At 42.0% G+C, this 17,613-nt stretch overlaps 1 protein-coding gene across 1 annotated transcript in view; it reads right to left on the bottom strand.

Moving 5' to 3' along the window:
* Positions 1-16,364, bottom strand: part of PARD6G (par-6 family cell polarity regulator gamma) — an 87,981-nt gene extending 71,617 nt beyond the window's left edge. Inside the window, exons 1-2 of the mRNA XM_025212752.1 lie at positions 16,086-16,364; positions 3,131-3,353 (exon numbers count right to left, since the gene is read on the bottom strand). Of these exons, the coding sequence (XP_025068537.1) occupies positions 3,131-3,353; positions 16,086-16,364 (502 nt within the window). The remainder of the gene's footprint in view (positions 1-3,130; positions 3,354-16,085) is intronic.
* Positions 16,365-17,613: the final 1,249 nt, after the last annotated feature.

The raw sequence follows: 17,613 nt of genomic DNA, 5'->3' as shown, positions 1-17,613 counted from the left end.
AACAGAGGGGTGTAGGACAGTCCCACTTGCCTGCCACCCCTATGTTTCTGGGAGGAGCATGTGGGGTTGAATTGGGAGAAGGTGCAGGAAGAACGTGGGCTCCAGGAGCAGCTGATGCCCAATCTGCCTCCACAGAAGGCAGGCAGCTCAACCTAGCCGTGGCTGTACCCACATCGTGGCACCCCTGGAAGGGGCTCATGGCTCCTTTACTGCTCTAAAGGAACACCTCCTAAATCAGAGGGAAAGCCACCACATTGCCATCATATAAGGTAAAAGGTAGCGAAGGGAACAGTGGAAGAGCATTAGTGAAGAACATATTCCCAGAAAGAAAATACTCACTTGCACACAGTATTTGGGGAGAGATCCACAAACATCTATTGAATGTTTCAAGTCCATTTAATAAAAGGTTCCTGTTTATAAAGAAGCTGAAGCCCTGTATTCACTTCGGTGACAGGAATGCACGGTACTAACCCTAAGACTTGCTTAGGGTGGGAAAGAAGGAGAGATGCCATTTGCCAGCTCCCCATTTGCACTTTTGTCAGGGTGGCTTTTCCACACAATCACAGGAGAGAAAAAACACATTTGGAAACAGGAAAACACAGTTGTAAAGCTCCAGACTTTGGCAAGGGAGTTAGGGCAGGTGTAGAACCTGAAACTACTTTCATTCCTCTTCACCTACAGATTTCAACTTGACCGTGTCCCTTTATTAAATAGCACCCAATTCACCTCCCTTCACAAGAAGTAAGTGAGAGAGATTAGCACCATCTACAACTTTTAAAATGCCAACTAACTCCTAAGCTGTTGTTTCCCTCACCCAACTACTCCACTGATAAACAGAACCCCTGCAACACTGTAGCGGTGCAAGGTCAGAGTTCAGTTGTGACATCAGAGTTCAGCTAGACTTGAGGCTTTCAGCAACAAATTTAAGCAAAGCAAAGACTTGCACAGGGCAGACCCAGAAATGTGTGAAAAAGCTCGAACTGACATAGGCACATCAAAGCCATGTAAGTGGTTTCTTATGACCTGTCCTACTAGTGATGTTCACATGACTGCACAGATCTAAGAGTCAGGAATCATATGTGCATTGTAGAAGGAGATGTAATAGGATCTCTTGCCCAGCCTTGATATTCAGCTCTGGGCTATGACATGCAAACTAAAGACCCCTCTCTCACCCCTTTTTGCCCCTCCCCTCCATCGTGTATGAACTGAACGAACTGCTCTCCGTTGCCAGACTCTTTGCATATTACTTCACTGCTATATAAAGTGAGTATTAAATGCTTGCACAAAAGAAACCAGTACAGAGAGCCCAAGTGATCTGCCTAATGCACACATCAATACCAGAGCCAGAAATATGACAAGAGATTTAACTTCGGATCCTCTGCTTTAAATCACTGTGACATGGCTCCCACGGTTGGTGTTACGTGGCCAGGCAATTCAAAACAAGGTTTTCCTCTACTCCTGCTTGAGTTTAAAATAAATAACATATTTCGTGGTGTATAAATTGAGTTTTGAAGCCCAATTTTTAACTCTTAAAATTCAACTTGGACTTATATACTGTATCACCATCCCCTGCAAGCAGTGCTGGGCTCGGTGCTCAGCTGGCACGGCCAGGCTCAGTGCTTGGCAACACTGCTCACAGCAGAGGGGGCTGGACTTGGCACTCAGTTGGTGTGGCCCAGGCAGCGCTGTTCACAGGGGATGGGGCACGCCAGCAGAGTGCCAAGCCCAGCGCCACTCGCAGAGGACAAGGATGGGGTCAGGCTCGAAACGCTCGGCTGATATAATCCCCTCCCCTGCGAGTGGTGCTGCCTGGGCCAGGCCAGCCAAGCCAGTCCCGTCCACTGTGAGCATTGCTGCAGAGCGCCGACACGGTGCTGCTCACAGGGGACAGGGCTCGACTTCATACACCATGAAATACAGTAAATAAAACACACTATTAGCCAACAGGCACATATGGTGAATCTTTAAAGAAAAGGTACAGAGTGAACAGAAGGTATGAACTGCTTCGTTCTCTGTTAAAAATGTGAGAACATTAGTATTTGGAATGTGTAGCTCCTATTAAAACCTGGATGAAGAAACAAAGAGCTATATTTAGTCATACACATCCAGGTTGACCCGATATTTGAATATTTTTGTATCATGCTCGATTGACCTTTCACAAGAGTGAGAATACCACATTTTAAGGCTTAATTCAGTCTTCTGCCCATGGAGCGATGACATATTTTAACACATCTTCAAACAAGACTGAAATGAAACTTTCCAGAATAGCTCTATATACACATTTGCATTCAATAAAGGCACAAATCATTTGGCTAAAGCCAACTCTTGGGGGGGAGATGGGGCGGGGGGGGGAGAATAAGAAAAAGGCTATCCAAAGATAAAGATGGAACCAAGGTACAGTGCTCTCAACTGTTTTTCATTAAAGGTTAGTAACTCAAGGAACAGACCCAGGGCAAGACTGTGCTACACTTTACCCACCTTGAACTTGCAACACTAAGCTGTGTGCTTGGAGTGCTACGGAAAACAAAACAAAGCAAAACAAAAAACCAAAAACCAAACAAAACACCACACTTTTGCATCCTCTTCCGTCCTTTTTGCACTTGATAACTTAAATCCTGGGAGTCTGCTTAAGTTATAACAGTCTGAGAAATTTGTCATTTGGGTTACAATTAGGGTGGCCATCATAGAGGACAGTCCAGTTGTCCTTTGTCCTCTATTGAAATGAAACCCAATTTTCAAGAGAAAAATAGAGGACATAAAGGCATCGGGTTTCGTTTCAATAGAAGACAGAGTAGCAGAAAACCAGAATGTCCTCTATGATGTATACCCTAGTTACGATACTGTTGGGTCCCTTCATACCAGTCCTGCATTTGCCAGCCCTCCTTATAAGAGGGTGCTCAAAAGGCAGGCAAGAATACTATCCTTTGTGTGTAGTTTATTCCCATCCCCTGCTCTTAGTTTGTCTTAGGTCTTCTAAACTACAGGTCAGCAAGGGCAGGGACTGTCTGTTTTTTCCCCTGTTTATGTAATACCCATCAAAAGGAGGCCCCAATCCATCCAAGTAGTTTCTGCAGAACGTTCACCCACCACCACCACCACGTGATAGAGATTGCCTTGGAAGATTTCTTACCTTGCCTTTGTATAAAAACCCTGAGCAGCGGGTTTGCACTTGAAACTGCCTTGAAGAAGTTATCGTCATTATTAATAGGAAGAAGATCCCCGTGTACATCAGCATACCCAATCATCACCTCCGTACTGGAAATGTGGTGAACGTGAAGAACAAGTTTGTAGAAGTCTTCAAACTTTCCTGGCTTGTAACGATCCAGAGAAAATCTTCTGAATTCTGCTCCAAACTAGAACAAAACAAAAAGGATGTGAATGAACAATACTACACTGCAATATTCAGGTGCTGAAGTCAGTATAGCATTTGTTGCATTTTTCCCTCCCTCTTTATATTGCAAACAGCTGGAAGATACAGTTCCAAATCTACAATTACATTCTTGTACCAGGATTCAGTACAATAGAACTGACTACCCTATAAAAATATTACCCCCAACATCAATTTTAGTTTACCAGCTCCAAAGTCAGCTTAATTGCCCCCTTCCCCCATTTAAAAGTTACCTAAAGGTAATAATAATACATGACTTCAATTGTAGGATTGAAAAATTTAACACCTACAGTTCACTAACAGTGTCTCTGGTAATTACTGATTTCAAAACAAAAACAGAGCAGCATTCTCTACATCCCACTTCAAAAGACAACTACTCAGCTATTCAAACTAGCTTATAAAAAATTCTTCACATCTCCCCAAAAAGGGCACACTGAATTTAAACCACAAAACATTTAGAAAGGTATGATGGGTTTGTGAGAGTACAGCCTGTTATTAAAAAGGGACACAATCACTCTATGTGCTCAGAAGTTTCCTGGTATTCGAGTTGGACGAGAAAAAGTATTCCGATTCCAAGTGAGTTTTTACAGGTTTTGTTACTCCGTCACTTCATTAATTTTATTTTAAATATTTTATGGCTACCTAAATGCCTACTGTTTTTGTGGGGTCTATACATTTTTTCATGTTCTCACCTCAATCCATAACACCAGGTAAAAAGGAAAATTTGATCCATTATACTTTTATCAAGAACAGATTTTTAAAAAAATCTAGTAGAAAATTCAATTGAATTATTTCTTTTATTTGTCTGTAGAAACATCTCTACCTCTGCTTTCTAATACTTCGCATGCAGTTTCAGAAGCCAAAACATTGTTAAAAATCTGAAAGTGAAATTGGATTATGGAGATTGAACATATGGTACTTTCACTTTTACTCATCAGAAGTCCCAGTAGTTACACCGCTAAAAAAACAAAACAAAACCCAAGTAGGATTCTCATGCTGAATAAAAGGCAGTGGGGTGCTCCAAGTTCCCCACAAGAAAGACCTGCAGCTGTTGTAAGAGGACCGACCCTCTCACAAGCCCTGGTATATGGGCCAGGTGGGAAAGAGCCTCTCAGTGTCGGAGTGGATGCTGAATAGAAAGAGTACAGGGCAAGTAGATTCTAGGCGCCTCTCCTGATAGTTGGTGACAGGTCGCCTTACATGATTAAATTATGCTCTCCACCAAGGAGTCAGCTACCTTTTCTAAAAGTGGACAAAAGTTTGGCGCGTGGTGGTGGGCTGGGCTGCATCAATACCCTGTTGCTGCTCCATTTCTGCTCCCAATCCCTGCTAATGATGGCTCCTCTGGAAAAAATGTGCTGCTGTAATGCAGTCAAGTCAGAATTTTGACCGGTTGATTTGACAGCACATTTTCCAGGGGAGGCTGTATTGTGCAGCAGGGAAGGGGTGGGGGGAAGAAGGGGCAGTTGACCGACACAAGAGAGACAGTAGTATAACTTGCGGGGGGAAGGGTCAAGTGGGGCATCATCCCCAAGCACCGAATCAAGAGGGTGCACCAGAAGACAGCCCCCAAGGAGCCCACACTGCTGTCACCACCAGCTTTTGTTGGAGAAGCTTGTGTTGAGGCTGCAGCAGTCCACGTCCCCACCACAGCTGGGAAAGCACCCCCCAACCCCCCCATGGTGAGGCAAGTGCTTGCTTTCACTTTTTTGATGCCATGGATGAGAATCACTGCATTACAGGTTTAAAGAGTACAAAAGAAATGTTATACTGGGTCAGAGCCCAGGTTCATCTAGTCCAGTATCCTGCCTCTCACAGTAGGGGCTAAGGCGAAGAATGATATGTAGGGCATATCCAGATTGATTCATCTCCTGCCCCTCTCTCCTACAGCTTCTAGCACAGACTTAGGAGGCCTCATTTAGAAGGCTGTAGAGCTCTACTATCATGTTTAATACCTATTCTTCATGAATTTGTTCAATCTCCTTTTGAACCCTATTAAACTATCAGCCTCTATAACATCCTGTGGCAATGAGTTCCACACATTGCACGCTGTGTAGGAGAAAAAAAAAAGGTTCCTTTTGCTTGTTTTAAGCCTGCTAACTAATAACTGAATTGTCTCCTCCCCATGCTAGAAGCAGGGGACGTACAATAAAGAGAAAATTCCTATTTCTATTCCTATTTCTGTAATATTTGTAATCTCTTTTAAAATTCAACCGGGATTTTCTACAAGGATTTAGGACACTTGAACTGGAAGAATACAATTATAGCAAATGTTTAGATAAAGTTTGTCCTCACATAAAAGGAAACATATGTTAAAGCTTTAAAAAGAGATAATAATAGCAGCTTTATCCCTCCCCTTCCTTAGTCTAAGGAAGGTTTAGTAGAGCTCGAAGGCTTAACTCAGACTCTGTCTCCCGTTGTCTATACGTCTTTTAAAACCAGTTAGCCACTCTTCCTCTTAATAGAGTTGGCCGGAGGATGTTCATTCCATTTCACAGCAGCTTTCAGGGTTTCAAAACCAAGGTTTTCAAGGTTTCAGGGGATCAAGAACATCCCCTTTGATGTTTACATGTAAACAACTGGGCTGTGATGTTTAGCTTGGGATTAAAAGCTGAGTTTTGAGATCTGCACATGTGTTTCTACTTGGTTACAGCACTGGCCTAGGATGCAAGTAACTCAGGCTCAAGGGCCTGAACTGCCTGGTTCAAAGTGATCAGAGACAAAATAGTCTCCCCTGAACCCGAGTCACCCACATCCCAGGCCAGTGTCCTAGATGCCAGATTGCAGAGTGTGAAAGAACACACTTTCCATTAGTTTTTTTTCCTTTCTCTCTCTCTGTTCCTCCCCTGCTACTCTGTAAGGGTTTCAACAAAAGCTTCATTAAAACCAAGCACCTCTACAGAGAAAGGTAGTTAGTCATGTTAGTCCAGTGGTGGTGCATAGGGGGTGCATGTGCACCCCCTGAGAGCGCCAATGCACCCCGTCAGGCTGCGCTCCTTGTTTAGCTGGCGGGCAGGCAGGAACACCAGTGCCCTGGGCCCCTGTGAGCGCTGGCCGGGAAGTGGGGCCGCCAGCAAAAGCGGCTGTGCCACTTCTGGAAGTGGCTGCAGGACTTTATGGTAAATGAGATTGCCTGTGGGGGACCACCCCCCCCCTTCCCGGCCAGTGAGATCAGCTGCCAGGGGACCCCAGTTGCTGACTGGGGTCGGGGGGGGGGGGGGGGGGGGGGGCCCCGCCCCCCCCCTGACTCAAGAGGCACCAGTCACCCATGTGTTAGTCTGAAGTCAGGCAGAAGGCAGGGCAGGGAGGCACCTCAGAAACTAACCCAAAAGATGCCAAACACCTTCCATTTCCAGAACGAAGACGAGGAGTCTCCAGACTTTCAGAGTATTGTAAACAGACAGCAACGGAAGTGGAACACCCAGCCTAGTCCTCTAGATATAAAACAGGGCCAAACTTTGGGGTAAGTTTTGATCTGCATTAAAACTTGCATCTCTAATATGTCAAGTTCTGTCATTCAAGCTTCTTCTCAACTACTACCATAAAACAGGATCACTTGCAAATGATTAACACAGGTTCATGTAAAAAAAAGAGCTAAAGGATTTTTCTGAAGACAGTTTGCTCTTCAAATCTAACTATTGTTTTGTTTTGTTAAGTTCCTGACTGGCAACTTGAACCATGCCTGACAAGTCATTTCCTTGCTCAACCTATTAGTTTTACAGCTAGAGAGCCCTAAGACAGTCCTCCCACAGGCCTGAACTATTGCTATTTATCTTGTAGCAGGTAAAGGCAGTAGCTTTGGCTGTGCTCTTTAATTACTTATGCATTTCTGAGAATCCCACACTTCAGCATTAAAGCCTAGCTGTGATGATGTTAAACGCTTATTTAGTCAAAATATAACAAATTAAGCTGCTTGTTTATAATACAAACAGCTGGGTCTAGTTTGGATTTCACTTCAGAGTACCCATCCAAATACATTGAAGCCAAATAAAACAGACCAAATTTGAGTGGAGTCAGAACTCCTGTTTCAACACTCTCTCCAATTTTGAGTGGCACTTTACCTCCACAGACATAGTTTAACCTACATTAAAATGAGTAACGTGTTAATATGAGTAAATGAGTAAGCAGTGATGTTTTTATTGGATCGGAGCAGCCTGCAGATTCTTTTCTCCTAGATTCAGATGACTGAACAAGCCACCAATTTAGGTGGAATTGAACTAGAGACAAAAATAAACCTTGTTTGGATTATGATTAGAACCTGCATCTCCTACTCCACAAGTTTGTCTGTGAAGGCAGGATTTCTTTAATTTAAATGATTACATGTAATAAGACCAGTGTATTTGCTGATTAAATGCCAATCCCAATGCTAATAAAACAAATTTATTTTATTACTACTTGTAAACTGCCATGCATGTTCATGGTGCCATACAATACAGATGTATGGTAGTCCACCCAGAGCAAGAAATCCAAGATCAAGAGCCCCAGATCCTACAGGAGGACCCTTGTGCCTGTGTCAAACTTCAGTGATTTCAGCAGACCATCAGGCTGGCCACCTAGAGTAATACCCTTGATAATGTAAATGAATTGGGGTCTGATCCAATAATGTTAAGCAGAGGAGCAAGTTTGTGCATGTGTCTAACCCTGTGAAGTCACCACCTAACCCCATCAAGTCATTGAAATACTTGCTGCAGTGGTTTGGTTACTGATGCAAGTGTGCGAGTAGTTTTACTTGGGTGTAGGTTGTAGCCATGTTGGTCTAAGGACATAGGCAGACAAGGTTCTTTGGATGAATCTGATATATATATATGGTGGCTTGTTCAATCATCTTAAGTAGTTTTACTTAAATTAAGGCTTGATTATTTTATTTTTGTAAAAACTTAAGGCAAAAACGCCTAAACTTTGAAGGAAGGATAGGAGAAGGGAATGAGGACTCACTTGGTAGGAAACTTAAAAGAGATAACAAAAGTTTGTTTTAGAGGTTAGTATTATTATAGTAATTTGGCTGATTAAGTTTCACTATGATATACAAGGACCGCAGCAAACCATTGTCAATGGGTTCCTTTCAGAGCAAAAGTGCTTTAGCAACGACCACCTGTGCATCTTTCCTAATGAGACCGATAAAGAGTATCACAGTAATAACAGTACCACACAAGTGGGAGACTAGATGCCAGACATTGTATTCAACTAGAAGACTTTTCAGATAACTCCCCCACCTCCCCACCAGTAACTTCAGTTCTAAGCAATTTTCAAGATTGCCATCTCAACTATCTGCTTTCCTAAGCTAAAAAGTAAAGCTTATATTTAGCATATCAGACAAAAAGAGAGACTGGAACAGAGACTCTGCTGACAGACACCAGCAGAACAATACTTCATTATGAAAAAAGCTAATCCACTTATTAGAATTGTTAGTTTATTGAACAATGAGGCAGGGGACTCTACTTTGACTCACTTACTCAATGTCAATATTCCAACTGATATGACAGAAGTTAGTGGAAAGGAGGAGTCAAGGGGAATGAAGATAATTTAGTCTGACAGAGCTACTAATGTCTAACAAAACAGAGAGAATCACACATTTGCTTTTCAAACAATACACCCTGTTCTAAGATCCTCTTAAATTATCAGCCAGCCACTAGCCGACTTGTAATAACAGCAAAAAGTACCTAAACTAAAATGTCGCAAGCTACACAGGAACTAGGGTCCACTTCCATAAGAAAGGAATGCCAAGAACAACAAGACACCAGACAAGAGACCAGGATCTCTGCATAAATTCACATCTAGATCATGGAGAGCTGCAGGTTGTTGATTTGCAGCTGTCTGACCAAGCCACAGGCCACTCCTCAACACCAACAGCAGATCCCAAAACAAAAATAAATACATTAACCAATAAAAACAAAAATGTAGCTGGGTTTTGAGACTTTCAATTCAAAATGTTTAAGGAAAAATCCAAAATATGAAGAAGCTTGTGCTAATGTAAAAAAAAGGCTACTGCAAGCTATGTGTTTAGACCAGGGGTTGGCAGCCAACAGCCTGTGGGCTGGATCTGGCCTGCGGAGCCATTTTAAGAGGGCTGCAGGGCTGGGGGGCTTCAGCAGCATTCCTGTGAGGGTAGCAGGCTTTGCCCACACTGTGGCCGGGCAGCTGCCAGGTCAGAAGTGCCGGCCCACCTTGGAACCAAGCTGCATTGTTTCAGCCTACTGCTTGTTACCTATGGCCGACACTGCTTTAGATGATTCTAATGCAAATTATAACAGAGAGTAACGTTTGGCAACAAACTTTAATTGCTAGCCACATCCTTCTCACAAAACAGGGTGGCAGGTATAGAAAGCACAAAAACAAAACTGTGCGTTGGTTAACATTGTACACTGTGGCTGCCTATAGACATGCTCGTTTGCTTTCTAACTGGAATGGCTCCAGAGTCGTCTCTCTGTCACGCGTATGAAGCCCCTGCCGCATTTCAAATGGCTGCGGAGGCACTTTAACCAAATCTGGTCTAATGAGCTTTAGATAGAGCATCCTGTAGTCATTTTGAAATGCATGGGGGCTTACTACGTGTGACGGTGAGCCGTTTTAATTAGAATGGCTGTCTGGGAACTGCTCTAATTAACACCTCCCTCTGCCCCTTGAGCACATGTATAGGCAGCTGGTGTGGACTAACCGTTCTGTGGGGTCCTCAAGGTGGTAAGAGATAAGAGTGCATCTGTGCATGGAAAGCACAAGGAGTTAAGGCAAAGCAGTAAGGGAAGGGAAAGGATAGACAAGGGCCGCCAGGCAAATGGAAGGGTTCAAGGAGAACAGCCAAGGAAGACTCTGTTCTACACCCTTCAAAACTCCTATTGACTTTATCATTGGCTTTAGTTGGAGTCTCCTTCCTCCTGGACTACGTCTTACTGTGGTGGGAAAGCTTGTGTGCTCCAGTGACCTTGAGAATTACGCTGGAGGGAGTATGGCTCTCACTACAGTCACCTATGGCAGATAGGCCAAAGGGTACGAGAGATGGTAAAGGCAACCCATTGGTCACCCTGGAAGACCCCCATAAAACAAAGCTGCCACAGAAAACTGTTCAGCCTAACAAGCTTAAAACTCATTCAGATCAAACTGGCACGGGAAGATTGGTGCCAATCTTAAGATCGCTGAAGATGGAAGACAGGCATAGAGGCCTGATGTTCCAATGGAAGAGAGGCATAAATGAGTGAATACAGCGTGTTCTCAGACTTCCCTTCTCCACTCTCGACTCTTCTGTCCTTTTCCCATCACAAAGTCAGCTATGCCTCACCCCCGATATTCTTTTGCTCTGAGAAGTGACTGGGGAAAGGGGGGCGAGAAAATCCCACGACCATGCTGAGATCCTCCTCTATATGTTCATTCTCTCCTCCTTCAGTGTTAAGATCTTCCTCACCAACTTCTCCACCTTAACTCAGATCCCACACCTATGATCCAAACACTGTTCTGCTGATTGTCCTTACTTCTTCTGCTCTCTCCACACAGGATCTTGCTATTTTGATCATAATGGAAATGAAAAAATACACTATGACCTTCCCCCTCCCACTGGGCCTACCCTACACCTCCTACTGCTTTAGACAGAAGTTTATTGGCTGTTCTCCCCATCAGACCCTTTCACTTTGCCCTGGTGATCCCATCCCACCTGCTTCACACTAGCCTCCTTACTGTTCCTTGGTCTCACTCTCCTCTGACTCCTTCCTCTAAACATGCTTACATCTCTCCAATCTTAAAAACACTTCCCACTCCTCATGTCACTAGCTTTTCCACTTATTCTCCACCTTCCTTTCATTTTTTTGTTCACTGAGATTCCTATTCATGATCACTGTTTACAGGTCCTTTCCTCTGATTACACCCAAATCCTCTCCAACATGGTGTCCACCCCTTGCACTTAGCCAAAACAACTATCAGAGTCTCCAATGACTTCTTCCTGCAGAAAGAACTCAGAATTTAGACCATCCTCATTACTTATCAGTAAAATTATATTTTTTGCAGCCAAAAGGCCTTTTTTAAACCTTGCCCTACCTTGACTTCTATGGTTCTCTTTGCCTTGCACTCCCCTTTCCTTTCTAATTGCTCTTTCAGTCTCTTTTATAAATCTACCTTAACCCTACCCTCACCTCGTCCATCTCTGGAGGATCTATAGAGCTTTATCTTTGCTCTTCTTTTTACACCTCCACATCTTATCTGCCAAAGTCAAGCACCATCTCCACACTTACTGCTCACACACCTATTCCTACTGCAGATCTATCTTCTTCTATCCAAATTAAAATCTGGGCCTGACTCTCCAGTATCTGTCCACAGATACATGCGTTGAGGTGGCCAGTACAGAGCTCAATCTTCCATGAACACCTCCTGACTCCTTTTCTCAATTGCTATGGACACCACCATACTGTCAGTCACTCCCATCTATTGCTTATGTATAACTGTCACTCAGGCCCATGTAGGTCCTCACTTCCAATCATATTTAAGATGTACAGATTCCTTCTGCATAACACCTTGAAGAAGAGGCATTTCCCATTTGTCCACACATCTAAAACTCGTCTAGGTTCTCATTGTCTTGCATTTCCACTTACCATAACATGCTTCTCTCTGGCCTTGACATGTGCCATTTTGCCTCACCCATGGCCTCCCAGAACACTGCTGTGAAAAAAAAAATTACCCAGTCTCTTGGATTACTTCACCCCCTTCTTTGCATCCTTCCATTAACTTCCCTTTAATAGCATCCAACAAGTTACTTGTATTCACTTACAAGGCCCTTCATGGTACCTCCTCTTAAAGGCAACTGACTCCTGCCTTTCTACTTTGCCTCCCTCTTCTACTTCCTACTTGTTTTGTTTCCAGACAAGCACCTGCATTTTCTTCCCATGCTACCTTTCCCATGCGGGAGGAGTGTTCAGTAAACATCCACAAGCCATTTCACTGTTCTTCAAATACCTCCTTCGAACTCTCTCTGCGTACACGCCCCTTTACAATATGTACTGGTATGCTGAGACCACCAACTTCTATCCTGACCAGTACTCGCTCTATGTCAATGTACTCTCCTGTCTGTTTGTATCCTTCTGTTGGCTCTGGTCTTATGATTGTAAGGTCTTTGGGGTACAGACTTAGTTTCATTTGTTCAGAGCAGTGGTTTTCAACCTGCAGTCCGCAGACCTTTGGGGGTCTACAGACTATGCCTAAGGGGGCCACAAAAGATGACTACGACCAATCAAAAGTATATGAATACCCACATGTACAATTCAAAAGGGTCCACACCTCCATCTGAAATTTCCAAAGAGATCTGCACTTCCACTTGAAGTTTTTTTAGGGGTGCGCACATGAAAAAAGGTTGAAAAAAATCACAGGTTTGGAGCTTAGAAGGTGAGGCCCTCATGGCTGTCCACTACGGCCCCCTAGCCACACGTCTCAGCACATTTCAGGAAGCTATGCCATGCTACAGCATGGAACAAAGCACCAAGATATGCCCAGGTAGAGCGCAAACAGCAAGGAGGGTAAAGCGTAGCCAGACCCACTACTCAGCCACAGAGTTGTGTGGCCAATGCCAAAAGCAAATAAACTAGCATGCTTAACTTGTTGCAGCCTAGGCCTCTGGCAAGAGCCAAACACTTGTAGATGTATTTACTAGAAGAAATTAAATCATGTGAGGTGCAGACATACACCACCTTTAAAACCCACTCTAGTAACAAAAATTATTACTGGCTTAGTTAAAACCATTCCTAAACTTTGCCAGAGGCTTTCTACATTTTGACTGCACAAACAATTGCAGACGAGTCATTTGAGGCACACACCTGAACAAACCTGATCAGCAAATGCGAACAACATTGTAGGCGAAGCAGGAGATGGCCTCAGGCTTGGTGGCCATGGGATTTGTGCGCCGCACCCTTCTTCTTCACATTCCAAATTAAATTTGCTTCAGGAAATTCCAATGGGACTGGGAATAACCCCACACTCAGAGCCAGGGAGGTGGGCTGGGAACTTAAAAGGTACGCTTTGCATTTTTGTCCTTATTTATATTTCTGTTGTAAGGCAGAATTTACATTCGGAGGCGTGTTTTGGTTTTTTTAACTACAAGTTAAGGGTGCAATGAGAGAGCAAAGAGGCAAGCAAGCATTTAAAGAATAATTATAAGGGACCACTGAGGAAAGCCAGTATTAACTGGGTGTGGGAAATAAACTAGATACACTTGGAGCAGTCTTGCAGGCCTCTGTTAAACAGGGCTTCCAGCAACTCCAGAATTTTAATGGAAGACAGATATCGATTCTGGCTTCAGCTCTAAACCAATGACCTTTTGCTCCATAAAGAATTGGGTGGTCCATTCACATCCCAGAGCATGTTACCTGTGTATTTCCCTCGTTAGGGGACTGCTGCACAAAATGCAGCCTGGTTTCAAAGTGCCAGTGACACACTGGAACAACACTGCTGTGTGGACAACTCAACTATGCCTGTCATATCCAGATCACAGTAGCTTGGCATGACTCGCTTACAACAGTCACTGTACTTGGCTGTACCATAGTCATAGTACCTGTATATGCTACGTGTTAATACATAAGAAGCAATCTTGAGGAACGTTTATAAATCGGAAGGGCTTGAAGGCTTGTTATACTGCTTTCAGGGATGTATTTGGTAGTCGTGTTGGTCTGAGACAAAAAGAAATGCAAAATATTAGAACACTTGGTTCAGAGATGATCCCTGCCTTATCTGCACGTCAAAGAGCAACTCACACAAAAACTCTCTCATGGACCCAGAGGAACAGACATCTACCTTCAGCTTCCTCTGTGCAAAATGAAGTTTATTTTCTACCTATGGGGACTTTTACCATCTTTAATTTTCCCTCAGCCTGAAGAAGGGCACGTGTGCCCAAAAGCTCAAAGAAAGATTTTTTTTTGCGATTTCTTACTTGTTATACTTAAAATTTTCCAGGATAGTCCATACTGTAGGTGACTGGGACAGCAAAAGGAGAGAGGACAATAGTCATTCTTTCCTCTCTATCATTCTCAAATAATGTTGGCAAAAACATGCCATTTTCCTTCCATCTCCCATCACCTTTTACAAATGTACTGACTTGCCATTCATCAAGTGGGATACTTTGCCTATTGCAACTCTTCAACGACGCCCTGGCCCTCCAAGACCCCTGGATCTATAGACTGGACAGGTCATGTTTAATAGATATGACCACTCCAAGAAGCCTTCCCAGTTTCAGAATGAAGGTGTCCAATTACACAGGAAAGACGCAGGACTTGTTTTGCCCAGCTAGCTTGCTGGGCACTGTACAGTACACAAAAATAAAGCTAGTTTTTGCACGGAGGAGATCCAATGTTTTTTTGCTGAAGTGTCAGTTAGGCTTCTCTTTCAGCTCACATGAGATTCATGTTTACAGGCCAACATCTTTTTGACTTTGGAACTGGATTTTGCAGAAATCCAGAAATAAAATACAGCTAATCCAGTATGAGTAAAGTCAAGCTTGGTTTGGCATCTTTTCTTCATTTAAAATGACAACAATATATTGTGGGTTTTTCCAAGTATTCATTACATTTAGTTTGGATATAAATAACTTATGTTTCACGGCTTACAACAAGAAATTAAATCAACTTATACTTCGTAGCAACATTTTGACTGAGGCTTTGGGTTTGTTTTTACTCTAGTTACTTGAGGGTATATATGTTCAGGGAGAATTCCAAACTTAAATTCTATTTTTGATATCAAAGTAGGTACACAAAATATAATATTTTAAGCAGCATTATTTGAATCCCAAGAAAAGAATAAACCATTTTTCATTTTTAAAGACATGGGGCCTACTTCAATTCCAATTTAAGTCCCAAAGCTAAAGTCACCATTGGCTTCAGTGGGCCTTAGATCAAGGACCAAGCTTTTTAATTAAGCCAGCAGGATGACATAACTTGGGGTTCAGGATATGAGTCAAGCTACTGTGGATTGGCTGACATCAGTTTATAGGCTAGTTTTCACTGCAGTCCTTAAGGTTATGATACAAGATGATATTCACAGGCAACAGAAGTATTCAGTTGTATGATGCTGATGTGGGTATATAATATTTCAATTGCTGAAGTGCATATACAGCAGCTAAGTTGATTTTTTGCACAAAAAAGTTGTGTTTTTTTGCAGCTGACTATGCCTTTGATTCATAAAAGGAGAATAGAGTACATTAGCAAGACAACCCACAAGCTGTTTGAGTGTTTCTCCATGCTCACAATTGTTTTTAATAGGGAAGATTTGATGGAAGATTTTTACTTGTGTGCGCACGCACTTGGTTATCTGCAATATTACTTGTACAAAAGCAGAGCACAGCTGAGACCAAGGAGATGTGACCTGCATTGGAAAGTTTCATTCCATATCATGACCTTTATTTGTCCTTACTGGGTACATTCAAAATTGATTATTATTAGAGGCCTATTAAAAATCTAATTGCAGTATTTAGCTATGGCACCAAATGACCAAACATTGTACTGGGGTAGAGCAAAATTAGGGATGGAATAGTTAACATAACAACCATAAAATTCTATTTATATACTGACCAGTAGTGAGTTTGATTACCTATTGTAGAAGGATGCTGTTTGCAGTTTCATTATAGAAAGTCAACATTTATCTTACAAAAAAAGAATGCTGCTGTTTCTCATGGTTAATACAGTCAATTCTGGTTAATTTGCCACTTGAAGGGGAATGCACATAAACAGGCAATTACCTTGTAGTGATCAGTTATCAAAAATTGATAATAGGAGGGTAGAACGCAGAGGGCATTGGCATGGAATTGGAATAATGACGAATTAAACCATAGTAGGAAATTATTCCATAGGTGTATTAACCACAGTTTAAAGTAATTTGCTACTGTACGCCATGAAAATAGAACCACATCAGGAAATTTGGGACGCTTCTGATCCTTAATAATTTTTATTTTCCAAGCAGAAGATTTGACAAATAACTTCTTCAAAAGTTTTTCTTTTTGAAAGGAAACAAAGTGCATCTTTCTTTACTTCTTTTACATTTACTTTGCCTGTGGAAAATAAGGTAAATAGACTAAGATGCATATTATCTTTTTTTTACCTTTTAAACAAAGTTGCAGAATTCTACTTTTTAAAGTACCTTCAAAATAAATAAATAAATAAATAAATAAAATAAATGTCCCCTCAGCTTTTTCCAAAGACATAGTAAAGCTACAGTATTCCTGCCAAATGGAAAAAGAAATACAGATGTGTGTTTTTAATATGTGTTCTCTAATTTGTAAAGTTGTGAAAATTAAAAAAAAATTATTTATTTTTACTCAGATTTGGAAAAAAACCCTTATTTTAAAGAAGTCTTCAACTTGAGCCTTCCAGCGGTTATAATTAAAGAGGGAGTCTCACGATGAACGCAAGCATTTTGATCATAAACTTTGCATTACTGTTTTTACAGCACCAAAGCTGTGCGTAGGGCTTCACACAAGCAGCAAATGGCTGGTTCCATCTTTGAATACCTTAAAATCTACGCAAAAATACAAGGTTTCTGCGATTTAAAAAAATCTGATCTATCAGCAATCTGGAGTTCTTAAAGCCTGGGTAAGAAGGTAAAAATGGGCTTGGGGAAAAGTCCTTGAAAGACTGTTTTCATAAGCCTGAGGTAGATATCTTTAAATGGAAAGGCAGACAAAGTTCTTTGGGTAGATCTGATATCTTTTATTAGACCAACTAAAATAGTTAGAACAATTCTTTGCAAGCTTTCAGGTAAAACACTCTTCTTCAGTTTGTACCCAAAAGCTAGCAAATACGACTTTTTCCAACTATTTTAGTTGGTCTAATAAAAGATATGAGATTTAGCCAAATGTCCTTAGACCAACACAGCTACAACCAACACCCCTCAAATGGAAAAGACACTCTACTTTCCACCAACCTGATGGAAGAGCAATTGAGAGCTGGAAACATGAGAGAATACAGCAATTATAATGACAAGTAAAGTAATTATAATGTGACAAGACACAAGTTTGAGTTTTTTTCCAATTCTGGCAGATGCCAAGAGTACCTGCCTCAGTAGGCTGCAGAGTTATTTTAGGTCTGTTTTACAGAAAAAGCTACAGAAAAGTAAAAGGGGTTAAAAAATTTAATTTTATTTCATTATCTGCCTGGGGAAAAGTATTAACTTGCTCCCAAACAGGTTTCCCTTCCACCATTATGCCATGCAGCAATTGAATATAAAACCCTTGTGTTCATGGGTCTTTAGGTTTTGTTTTGTTTTTTTAT

This window comes from Alligator sinensis, unplaced genomic scaffold, assembly GCF_000455745.1.
Source record: "Alligator sinensis unplaced genomic scaffold, ASM45574v1 scaffold969_2, whole genome shotgun sequence".
Lineage (NCBI taxonomy): Eukaryota > Metazoa > Chordata > Crocodylia > Alligatoridae > Alligator > Alligator sinensis.
The sequence above is the reverse complement of the archived record's forward strand: the minus strand, read 5'-3'. Positions and strand labels throughout refer to the sequence as shown.